Genomic DNA, 13033 nt, shown 5'->3' on the forward strand with positions numbered 1-13033 from the left:
TATCAGTCATATTATTTACAAGTATTTTATCCCATTCAGTAGGTTGTCTTTTTATTTTGTGACTGTGTCGTGTTTAATGACATTAAAGATCTTTGAGAGGACATTTTTATATTTTTAACCTAAAGACAGTGAGTTGATACATAAACTTGAGCAAGAAAAGTAGTTCTTTAGAGCTCAGATGTTCTGTGATTTCTAGCTTCAGAAGACCATCTCCAGCACAGTAGTTGAATATCAGTTCCTTATATTTTAGTATTAAATCACCTTTCCCTAACATTTTTCCAGTTCTCAAATGTATTTTTTAAAATACTGTTGGATATCAATGGCTGATCTGCTGGGTTCCTTGAAAGGATGCGACATTGGAACTTTGTTCCTAATCACCTAGCTTCTTCACAGCAACTGTAAAGAAATTCTTAATATGATAGTCTGTTTCCAGAGCAAGTCATTTAAATTCCCATTATCATTGTGCAGTATAAACTTGTGAACACTGTTATTATCTTTTTACTAGCATTACAGACACATTTCTTTGCATACTTTGCAGCTAAATATTTGACTCTTGAAAACTTTAATTCTTTTCCAGCGGGGACTCTCTTTGATATCTTTGATTTAGGTGGTAAGATGGTGGTAGCTTAATGAACTTTTGTGTTCCATCAACTCTACAAACCCATTCATTATTTGGCTCACATCTATAGCCTAGTTGCAAAAGTCATAATCTTTCTCATCTAAAGTATATTCTGGTCCTTAAGGTTTGGTTTTCTCTCTGCTAGTAAGTTAGTGGGACATCTAACCTGGTGATAGTAATTTTATAGGTTCTCCACTAACCATTCCATTTTAAATGTTGATACTGCTAAGTGCTGTGTACAAACTATGAACAAAACAGAAGCTTCTATTTGATGAAAGAAATCAGAAGACAGTGAGGTGCCATGGAGTAGGGTTAAAAAAACAAAAAAGAAACTTGATTTAGTGTTTTGCATGTAAATTAAAAAAATGACATTAACTTATTTCACCATCATTATGTTTGAAAGTACAATCTCAGCAGAATTCAATTTAGTATGACCACCAGCTTTATTCTGCTTTTATACAAAAACAACCCATCTCAAATATAGAATGTGGCCTCTTAACGGAACTGTGCTTTTATACTCCTTAAGACAGACAGATGAAGCGTGTCCTTGCAGCCATGTGGGGTCGTGTATGACCCAGTGCCAGACACTGGCAGTGAGCAGGCCTGTCTGGGAGTGACACAGTGTGAAACAGTCTGTTCCCCTTGCAGCTGTTCACATTTCCTCGTTTTGCCTTGGGCTGTGTGTGTGCGTGTGTGCATTTTAATAAAAAGTGCTGAACTTGCGTAACTGTAATTGCATTAGAAAGAGAAAAACCCTAAGACATTCATTCTTGTTTTCTGTCTAGGAATAGTTTATTAAACATTCTTCCCTCCCTCTGCCTCACCCTCTACACCTCAGCTTTATAAACACACTTGAAGTCTTCAGATGGCAGGGAAGCAAACAACCAACAGAAATATATTTTGTCATTTCAATTCACCTTCAATTTGAGCTTCTAGAGCACGTGTTGGCAACTACAGCTGTCAGGCCAAATCCAGCCAGCCACCTGTTTTTGTAAATAAAGTTTTATGAGAACCCAGCCATGCCCATTCATTTATGGACTATTAATGGCTGCCTTCACACACACAGCAGGGTTGAGGGTTGTGACAGAGTCCATATGGCCCACAAAACTGAAATGTTCATCGTTTGGCCGGGCAAGGGTGAGGATTCTAAACATTCTTTAATAGGGCAAGACTTGCAGTTGATTGCTTAATATCTTTCAAATCATATTTGCTAAGTCACTTCAGTTGTGTCCAACTCTGTGGGACCCCATAGACGGAAGCCCACCAGGCTCCCCCATCCCTGGAATTCTCCAGGCAAGAACACTGGAGTGGGTTGCCATTTCCTTCTCCAATGAGTGAAAGTGAAGTCGCTCAGTCGTGTCTGACTCTTAGCGACCCCATGGACTGCAGCCTACCAGGCTCCTCCGTCCATGGGATTTTCCAGGCAAGAGTACTGGAGTGGGGTGCCATTGCCTTCTCCACAAATCATATTTAGTTACTTTTTTTCCCTACAGCCTATAAATGGCATTTTCTACAGTTCTTTCCCCAAATATTTGCTGAAGGTGTCTCCCTGGCATGAGACTGTGTTACTGAATTCTAATACAAGCCACGGTACTGTAGTATGAGAGAAAGAACAGCACACATCAGGAGGCCGGTCTCTTCCCTGCTACTCTGGCTCCCAGATGCTGTGTGTTCACTTTATGTTACTGGATGTCAGCTCTCTCTTTTTTAAAATGGAGGAGTTGAATCATGTCAATGTCTAAGATCTCTTTTACCTTGAAAAATTTTTGAAGTCAGGCCTGAAACATAGCAAAAAAATTAAAAGAATTAAATGTGGTCAAAATTTATTTCTTAATTTTGAGGGAAGGCTTTTAACTGTGTAGTCAGAAAGATGATCCATGATATCTGGTTCCTAAAGAAAGCAGTTAAAATAAGTATTCCTGCTCTGTTTCTTTTTTTTAAATATCCATTTACAGTTCCTATACACCAGTTAAATACTCCCTTTTTTGTTTAAGAAACATTTATTAAACATCTATTATGTACACAGTCTCAGAGTAGGTGCTGTTACTGAATGTCAAAGGACTCAAGAGTCTGATCATAGAAAAGAGAAAAAATACTTAAACAGCAGGTCCTGTAGTCATGTCCCTCAGGCAGCCAGTGCTCTCTTGGCTGTTAGCGCCCAGGGTATGGCAGGCATCCAGATCTTGTCTCAGTCCCAGGTTGCCTCTGCGTCATCGGCGTACTCTGCAGCTGGCCCCAGCAGCACCCTCTCAGCTCCTGCCTTCAGCCATGACCCCACAGGCACTTCTGGGTCCTCTTGGTCAGAGTTTCCACCAAGATGGCTCCAGCCAGATTACATTCTGAGGCAGCTCCCAGACTCACGGGAAACACATTCTTGCCACAACATACATTCCAAGTTCAGGCTGCCCTGCTATTGACCTCACCCTGCCATCAAGGACTGTCCCAGGCAGCCTCCAACCAGGAAAGAGGCTCTTTCCACTTGGGACCCCAAACACCACATGTCAGGCAAAATACAGTGCTGGGATGAGTATGGAAGGACCAATTTATCTACATTTCAGCAAGCCCTAGAGGGATGGCCTGGCAGCTTACTAACAGACCACTTACTTCCTACTGGCCTTAGCTCTGGGCTTTAGCTGAAGGTCTAAGACAGCAGGCCAAGTCCCCAAACCCCATCTTTCTAAGTATACTTTGTATATTGATAGATGGGGGCAGGCGACAAAGGGTGGGTGATAAACAAAGAGAGCCCACCTTTGTTCTCAAGATTCACTCACCTAAGGAACCACATTGTAAGACCAAGCCAAAAATAAAAAGCCTCCAGTAATAGAGTGATTCTGGGAGCTTGGAGTTTTTGTTGCTTTGTAAGTTAAAAACTAATGTGCATTTATTAAATGTGTAAATAGAAATTAATCATGGTTGAAAATTTTGAAAGTAACATTAGCAATAGTCCTTGGTCAAGCAGGGCTTCCCTGATAGCTCAGTTGGTAAAGAATTTGCCTGCAGTGCAGGAGACCCCAGTTTGATTCCTGGGTCGGGAAGATCCACTGGAGAAGGGATAGGCTACCCACTCTAGTATTCTTGGGCTTCCCTTCTGGCTCAGCTGGTAAAGAATCCGCCCGCAATGCTGGAGACCTGGGTTCGATAGATCCCCTGGAGAAGGGAAAGGCTACCCACTCCAGTATTCTGGCCTGGAGAATTCCATGGACTGTATAGTCCATGGGGTCACAAAGAGTTGGACACGACTGAGCGACTTTCAGTTGGTCAAGAAAATGGCAAAACTCTTTGTGGTAAAATTAGGCATTATAAAGACATTGTAATTATAAATGACAGTGCCGACAACTTATAAAGCTTCAAATTAAATTTGGTCTGTTTTTAAACAGCATTCAAGAGTTTTAAAGATCTTTTCATTATTCATGTATATTTTTTCATTTTGTTTGCTTATTAATATGATGACATGTCAGGTGATAGTTTTAAGTGTTGGCTATTTTAAATGTGGTTTTTTATTTTTAACTTACAATTCCTTACTTTTGGAGGGTTGGGTTCTTTTCCCCTCCTACTTTTTATTGCAGATGTACAGTATTTAATTTGTCTCTATAGACTAGTCTGGGAACCGACACAGTATATAATATTATTTCTACTGAAAAATAATATTCACTGGTTCCAAATTTCAGAATTCACAATCTTTAGAGATGGAAGTCATTCAGAGGACAGAGACTGTGCTTATGTATGCTACAGGGATTTGAGCAAACTTTTATAAATAAGCCACATATTGCTAGTTCTCTAAATGTTAATATAATACTTTAAATAGACCAATATTTTACTAGCCTTCTTACATTATTTATTTAAGCTATAATTTAGTAGTACTTTCTTAATGCTGACTTTTTCAGTGCTATCATTAGGCTTTATTTATTTGTCCTATCTATCTGCCTGTCAATCATTAGGAATTTTTATGTATGGTATGGCTCAAATATTTACAAGTCATTAAGTTTTATCTTGCATCAGTATAAACAAGTCTAACTGTAATCTGGAGAATGTTTACAGTATTTGACCTCTGCACTGGCACTGGTGCACGTAGGAGAGGAAAAAAAAAACAAAACCAATCCTTCAAAACCCCCCACCTATTTTAGAGAAGTTAGGAAATAGAAGTGGCAGACTAACCAAGATCAGTTTCAGCTTTTCACTTTTCAGAGCAGACTGTTGAATGAGATGTTTCATCCGAGGCAGAAAGTAATATTTTAATTGCATTTCTACACTATAGACATTTTTCTCTTAAAAAATTTCTTCAGAAAGTTAAATTTTGGATCATTTAGATTTGTGGAGTTTTTAAATTATCGATTCTTTTAATGTCTTCTTGTAATCTATGAATTTACAGGTTAAAACAGAAAAAGGTTTGTATTCTTAATTTCTTGCTGAAGGATGCCAGCACTGATACTGTTAATGAACAGCCCTAGTAAAATAAGTATAAACCTTTCATGAGAACATTCCTTCCTAGAAGGAGTTGGGTTTGCCCTTTCCCAAGATTTAGATTTCTGTGAAAATTCCTTCAGATATTTCTTGGCCAGAAAGCATTCTTTCTTTCTACTCTCTATTCATCTTATTAAATGTCGCTTCTATCAGAGGGAAAAAATGCTGTGATTACTGAAATATTGATGATTTTTTAAAAGATGGACGTAGCACTCATCCTGACAAGTCTCATTTGAATGAATAAGAGATTTAAGAAGAACATCCCACTGCAGTCATCAGCATGCCTTTTTAAGGGGAAAATATTGTTTCGTGAGATAATAAATATGAAGCTTTGAATTTTAGCCAGGAATTATGAATGTTGATTGGATATTCTCCTTTGCTTTTAGCTGTATGACAAAATTAACACAAAGTCTTCACCGCAAATCAGGAATCCTCCGAGTGATGCAGTACAGAGAGCCAAAGAGGTAAGTGATAAGTATTTTGTAAATGTATTTGGGTTTCATATGTGCTACCTTTAATGAAAATGTTTCTGCCACACAGTAAGAGGCAGTTGCCTTGAAGTCACAGTAGACTATTATACTCAGATTTAGTATTTCTAAGTTTATCACTGAGCATTTACATACAGAAAAGAAAAAAGAAATCTTAGCAGCAACGTTGCCTAGATTTCTAGTTCTGGTTCTGCTATGTAAACTTGAACAGGTTAGCATATTGATTTTACTTCTCTTTGTAAAAAGAAGGAAAAAGTTATTTTACCACACTTGGTGGAAATAGATGTGCTCTGAAAATTTGGGTTGCTTTTTTTAAGGTGGTAATATTCGAAAGTTAATTAAATATTTACAGCAGCTAACTTCAGAGAGAAGTCATTTTTATAAATTGCCAGTTAATGTACATCTTTCACAAACTTTTAACTTTTTATTATAGAAACATTAGAAAACATTAGAAACATTAGAAAACATGTTAACATGTTTTCAACATTAGAAAAATATTGCAGAAAGTTTGGAAAGTAGAAATTCATCTATAATCCCATCTCCTTACAGTAATTTTCACTTTCACTTCCCTTTTTCCATTCACTATCATTTGCATATAAATTTTTTGTAGTTACAATCAAAATTTATCTTTCTGTTGAAAAGTGAAAGTGTTAGTCACTCAGTCGTGTCCGACTCTTTGTGACCCCATGGGCTGTAGACCACCAGGCTCCTCTGTCCATGGGATTTCCCAGGCAAGAATACTGGAGAGGGTAGTCATTCCCTTCTCCAGGGGATCTTCCCAACCCAGGGATCAAACCCTAGTGTCCTGCATTGCAAGCAGATTCTTTACCATCTGACCCACCAGGGAAGCCCCAATCTTTCTTTTAACCTAATATAATATAATAAGCATTTTTCCATGCTTCTACTTGGTCTTTGTAAATAAGTTCTAATATTGGCATAGTTTTTTCTTTGCTATTACTAAATTATAATAATGCCTCCATTGTTAGACACCTAGTGATTTCTTTTCACTTTTTGATGTCATAAAAGTCTTCATCCAAAGAAATATTTTCCTTTGAAAAAAATTACTTTTATTATAAAATGAAATTACTATGTGAAAGAATATGAAGACCTAATTCCTTCCCAATCAGATTTTAAACACAAAACCTGTACTGGAAAATATATATTCACTGAGAAACAAGACCAAGGAAGTAGAGGTGGCAACAGTCAGAAGAGACTCTCTCTAAATTAGGAGACCACACTGCAGTGCTTAAAATCATAGGCTGTGAGAGTAACAGAGAACCAGAGAGAGTATATTGTTTCTTCTTTTGTTTCAATGGTAAAAAACGCAAAGCATAAAATACACCAAAGGAGAATCGGCTTATTATCATTAAACAATATGAATTAATAGCCTAATCAGCATGAGTTAAGAGTACATTTCCATAAGAAAGGAATCTCATAGTTTTCGTTGGTTTTTTCTTACCTAAGAAGGTGATTGAGTAGTACTAGCTAACATCTAATCTTTAGGCTGCTACTGCTACTGCTAAGTCGCTTCAGTCGTGTCCGACTCTGTGCGACCCCATAGACGGCAGCCCACCAGGCCCCGCCGTCCCTGGGATTCTCCAGGCAAGAACACTGGAGTGGGTTGCCATTTCCTCCTCCAATGCATGAAAGTGAAAAGTGAAAGTGAAGTCGCTCAGTCGTGTCCGACTCTTAGCGACCCCATGGACTGCAGCCTACCAGGCTCCTCCATCCATGGGATTTTCCAGGCAAGAGTACTGGAGTGGGGTGCCATTGCCTTCTCCAATCTTTAGGCTAAGTGACGTCAAAACATCCCTTCCTGCTCCACTTGTAGGATTCTCAAAGGCAAGTCAAGAGACTCCTGGTGGGTACATGACTTGCATGCCCCTGACAGCCAATACTGCTCAAGCAATCCTTGATCAGCTTGACTTTTAGAATTGAGTACACTGTGTATAACCACTCTGAATCCAACTATCTACAGTTAGAACTGCAGTAATAGGTTTACTCTGAAAAGCAACAGAGGACTTCCCTGGGGCTCGTGTCACAAACTCCATTCTAGTGGTAAGGGATAACTTTTGAAGAACAATTTCATTTGAAAACAACCATTTAAACCTGTACAGAGAAAATGTTAGCAACTAATTAGTGAAGAAAATGTGAGTGAAAAGAGGAAAGTTTTTGATTGTTTCTTTTGTTTTTCAACTAGTGGTGGTGGTTTAGTTGTTCAGTCAGATCCAAATCTGCTACGCTACAGACTGTAGCCCGCCAGGGTTCTCTGTCCATAGGATTTCCCAGGCAAGAATACTGGAGTGGGTAGCTGTTCCCTTCTCCAGGGGACCTTTTCAACCCAGGGATCAAACCTGGGTCTCCTGCATTGACAGGTTGATTCTTTAACACTGAGCCCACTGGGAACCCTTTCATGCCCTGGCAATTAATTCTGGGAACCATTGCCAAGACGTGGTTTTATCTATGTGAGGAGATGAGTGTGGAGAATAACATTGATTCTGTCAGGCTACGAGGGAAAATATTTGTGTTTCTCTTCTTTATTTTTGTTTGAGCCTTTGCAATTTTAATCTTTCTGAAAGGAATGGACAGTTTTGTTAATTATAAAAGAAATCTGTTATCAACTTGTACTACAGATTCATCTTGATGGTAAGTTTGGAAAAAGATTTGCGGAGACATTTTCCCATTAAGTTTAATTAAGTTACCTAGGCCTGTAATAAATATGTATTACAGAGTTGTCATTTTGTTTTGTATTTTTCAATAATCTTTCGAGTTATAGTTGGGTAATGAAGGCAGAGACTATTACAGCAATTTTTTTTTATTTTTTATTACCACCAATGTAGTTCCTTTGTATTAATACCTTTGAATAAAATGATGAATTTTTTTCCAGAATAATTATTTTGTCTGCCATAAAAATCCATTCATACTTTTTCATTTAAAAAGAATTTTATATTTTCATACTATTTTATATCTTGCTTGTTTTTTTAGGTATTGGAAGAAATTTCATGTTACCCTGAGAATAACGATGCAAAGGAATTAAAGCGTATTTTAACACAACCTCATTTCATGGTGAGTAACAGTTAAACTTCTGTAGAAATAAAACCTCACTTTCAAAAGAGGGTTTTACTAATTCTTATGAAATACAGCCATCTTCATCAAATGTGCTTTCAGCTATATGTCAGAGTGTTAAGATTATAATACCAGATAATATCAAATTATAAAGATGCTATTTGCCAACCTCATGGAGTTGGAATAAGAATTAAGTAGATGATACATCTACTGTGCTTTGCACAGTGTCTGATATATCCTTAATGCCTAATACTTGTTAGCTAATGAATATTATTAGTTACTCCATAGTATCTATCATGTCTAGGGCACAGTACTCAGTAAAACACTGAATAGATTAGCAACTTGCCCATTTGGAGATAAGTTAGTCAGCTGACTGTTCTGTGCAGTGTGTTTTCCGCAGATAGAAGCCTGTACATTCTGGACAGATGGGTCTATCTATTAATTGATAAGTAACCCTCAGCTCAATTCCGAGAATGATGTAGGACCATTGAGATCAGTAGATCTTTCAGATTCGAAGTAAGCTAAATAAAGAAAATAATATATACCCAAATAAAATCATTTTTTTAAGGTTAAGGTTTGTTTGTTTGTTTGTTTGTTTGTTTTTCAAAACCATTAAAGCTAAGACAGCCCCATCTCTCACAACTTACCTAACTTCGAAGCCTTGGTTTATTTTGCTTTTCTGACATCAGAGAGAAATTAATATGTGCATTGCTATTAGTAAGCATTTTCAGAAATAATAAATAGTTCTTGTAATTTCCTGGCTCAGAAAGATCTGCTGGAGAAGGGATAAGCTACCCACTCCAGTATTCTTGGACTTCCCTGGTGGCTCAGCTGGTAAAGAATCTGTCTGCAATGTGGGAGACCTGGGTTCTATCCCTGGGTTGGGAAGATTCCCTGGAGAAGGGAAAGGCTACCTACTCCAGTATTCTGACTTGGAGAATTCCATGGACTATATAGTCCATGGGGTCACAAAGAGTTGGACACAACTGAGCGACTTTCACTTTCACTTGTGATTTCTGAACACCCAGCTAGGTGCTTAAAAGACATTTTCATTTACTCATCAAATATGTAAATGCCTACTGTATACCAGACACCATGCTGGGCACTAAGGGTAGTGGTGAGTAGGATCAATGAAGTTCCATTCTAGGTGAGGCGTGGATAGGTGAACTAGAGACAGACAGTGAGCCAGTAAACAAGCAAGACAAGTTCGTATCGTGATAATAACTATGAAAAAAAGACAGGACAATGGGGCAGAGATGATAGTAAAGGAGAAGCTATTTCAGAGGGTCAGGAGAAAGGCCCTCTGAGGAGTTAACATGTGGGCTGAGACTTGTTTTATGAAAGAATCAGCTTTCTGAATGTTCAACCATGGAGACGAGCAAATGCAAAGGCCCAGAAGCAAGAAAGAGCTTCGTAGAGTCAGAGTACAGAAGAAAGGCCATTGTGGCTGGGATATAGTAAACAAAGGGGAGAGTTGAGCTGGCAAACAAGAAGACCTGGCAAGGGTGGCAGAGGCCAGACCACAAAGGGCCTTTGGGGCCATGGAAAGGAATCTGGATTTTCTCCTGATTGCACAGGTGACAGTGACTGCAAGCAAGAAAATATTGTTAGACCTGTACTTTTTTAGAGATTGCTGGAGCTCTTGTGTAGAGAATGGACTGTGGTGAGGATAAGACTTAAGAGAGGGAGACCAATTAGGAGGCTTCTGTGAGGTGGTAGAGGCTTGGAGAAGGATGGGGCTGATGGAAAATGAGCAGATTGGGATTCTGCTTTAGAGGTGGTTGAACACGGACTTGCTGATGGCTGAGATGTGAGGTAATGTAATTAACTCCATTTTAAGTTCAGAGAGGAAACTGTATCCTAGAAAGGCTAAGAGGCTTGCTTTAGGTCACCTACCTAGTAAGTGGCCTTATGGAGGTTCAAAACCCAGATCTTTCTGGCTCCAAAGGCTGTGCTCTTAAATGACTTGTAACAAGGATTGACTTTCCTATAAACTTAATTTGAACTCAGTGGGCATTCCCAAATAAGCATATGTTTGGATAATGTCCTGTGTGGGAGGTATAATTCTGAGCTGTATATACTATGTTAAACTTTTAAATGCTATAGCTTTCTATTTTAAAAGCATTTTAAGATCATGATTTCAAATTTTTGGTATTGTTAAAGAAATATTAATAAAGGAAAAATTTTAATTTATAATTTTTATTATACCAAAGTTTGGGAGTTGTTCTTAGCATATAATTTTGTACTTATTTCTTCAATTATTTGACTTTTTCTTTGCTTTCTGATCATTAAAACATGAGGATTTAATGTTGGGTTACCTTACATTTAAAAATACAGATACTTAAATTTTTTACAGTAATTAAAAGAAGAGAGTATAGGTTTAAATGATTTTTTAAACTCTGTACTCTAGAGGTCATGATAAAAAATATTAGCACACTATCCTTTTTCAGTTATTCCATTTTAAAGACTTTTTTTTTAAGAGAACAGATCCTTTGCTTATTGCATTTGTAAAATATAAAACATTAAGGATAAAGACAATAAACAGAATTGAATGTCTATGCTTTGATTTTTTTCCTTTAAAATTTTCTGTCCTAAATCCTATTTTTTGAAATTGGTATCTTACTTTCTCAATAAAAACAAGGTGGTTATAATCACCTTAGGTTGACTTGAAAGTTTCATTATTAAGTGATAAATTTTATGATTTGTAATTAAGAAGCCTGAAGAACTACTTTCAAACCTAAAATTTCTTTTTTTCCTATAAATTTTAAATGAATTTTTCCCACTGTAGTCTGAAGTTCTTAGTTGTCTTGTCCATGTCCCTTTTACATACAAAACAAAAAATTGTTTTTTTCCTTTTTCATGATTCTTCTTATGTAATTAAATATAATAGCTATTTCAGCTTAGTAACAATTGCTGAATCACCACATAACATACTTGAAAAAAAATATTCAAACTCTAATTTCTCTATTTTTTATTTGGCATACTCTTTTAATGACTTTTTTAACAATCTGTAAGTGGCCCCTTATTTTTGTTTGTGTATGTGTTGGATAAAAGTTTCATTTTGTGGTAGCAGTCTTTTATAGTAGCAAATAGAAGTTAGTATCAAGTATGACCTCATTTGGTGATATAATTTAAGGATTTTTCTCTTATGGTTCAGTTTTGGTATTTTTGTGATTGTGGGCTTATCCTTCCTTATAAATAAAACATTAATACAAGTGTTTGCTTATATAATTTAAAAGGATGGATAGAAACCGTTTGCAAAAAACAGTATAAACACTTTCTCCAACCAATTGACATTTTCCTAATGAAACTTGGTTCTCTGTTTACCTAGGCATATATCCTCCAGTCATACAAAGCATATTTTTAAAAATTCACTGTTTATAGAAAACACATCTATAATTAATGCATGCGTCCTAAGTTGCTTCAGTCGTATCCAACTCTTTGCAACTCTATGGACTGTAGCCCGCCATACTCCTCTGTTCATGGAATTCTCCAAGCAAGAATACTGGAGTGGGTAGCCATTCCCTCCTCCAGGGGATCTTCCCAACCCAGGGATAGAACCCACATCTCTTATGTCTCTTACATTGGCAGGCGGGTTCTTTACCACAAGCGCCACCTGGGAAGCCCCATAATTAATACAATGAACCTAATTTTAACAGACGAAGTTTTTCAGTTCACCTATAATTAATTTTTGCTTTCTGCCTTAAATCTTAGTCTCTAAAGAGGCTATGATTAAACCAGCCAAAGAAGGATTTCCCCACATAGCACAGGCACCACCACTTTGGCCAGGGGTACTCATGTTGGGTGTAGCCAGGACACAGGTCGGGAAGCCCAGGTCCCCAGGGCCATTGTGGAGGCTGGCTTTCAAGCTATGCTACTTACTGCCCCTCAGTGCCTATACCAGCCCTCTGAGATCTTGCAAATATCTGCCATTTCTATTATAAATTCAGATGGGTATTGAACAGAGCATATGCTCTACTGATGACTAATCAATGCCATAATCTTTATGATTTTACCACATTGTTACCTTATTTTTGCCTCGTATATATAACTGAAAAGTGAAAATAGCCGAGTCATGACTTTGGTAAATCTTTTAATTAAATAACTTGAGATGTTACAGGTTATGCTGTTAAGGCAATTTTAATTATGTTTCATTATCTCAGATATTTCATTACCCTACAGATCACAGATTAAAAAAGAACTGAATTTATAGTTAGCTCACAAGAAAATACAATATATAAAGTGCCAAATATGTTGATCTCAGCTGTAAAATTCTCTTTGAAGTAGAAATGTTAAAATATTTATGCTTATTAAAAACTTTCTTATGATGGCATGAAATGTACAGTAAGTGGAAGAATAGCCTTTTCAGGGAAACAAAATGATATTTGTTACCCAGTTT

At 37.2% G+C, this 13033-nt stretch overlaps 1 protein-coding gene across 10 annotated transcripts in view; it reads left to right on the top strand.

Annotated features, from left to right (window-relative positions):
- Positions 1 to 13033, top strand: part of CASK (calcium/calmodulin dependent serine protein kinase) — a 372618-nt gene that overhangs the window by 301177 nt on the left and 58408 nt on the right. For 8 of the 10 annotated variants that reach the window (XM_061410389.1, XM_061410391.1, XM_061410392.1 and 5 more), the window contains exons 12-13: positions 5467 to 5544; positions 8554 to 8634. In XM_061410389.1, the coding sequence (XP_061266373.1) occupies positions 5467 to 5544; positions 8554 to 8634 (159 nt within the window). Of the gene's footprint in view, positions 1 to 4740; positions 4844 to 5466; positions 5545 to 8553; positions 8635 to 13033 lie in introns of those variants that run through there. The other 2 variants (XM_061410397.1, XM_061410398.1) reach the window with 2 other exon arrangements.

Source organism: Bos javanicus, chromosome X, assembly GCF_032452875.1.
Source record: "Bos javanicus breed banteng chromosome X, ARS-OSU_banteng_1.0, whole genome shotgun sequence".
NCBI classification, from domain to species: Eukaryota; Metazoa; Chordata; class Mammalia; order Artiodactyla; family Bovidae; genus Bos; species Bos javanicus.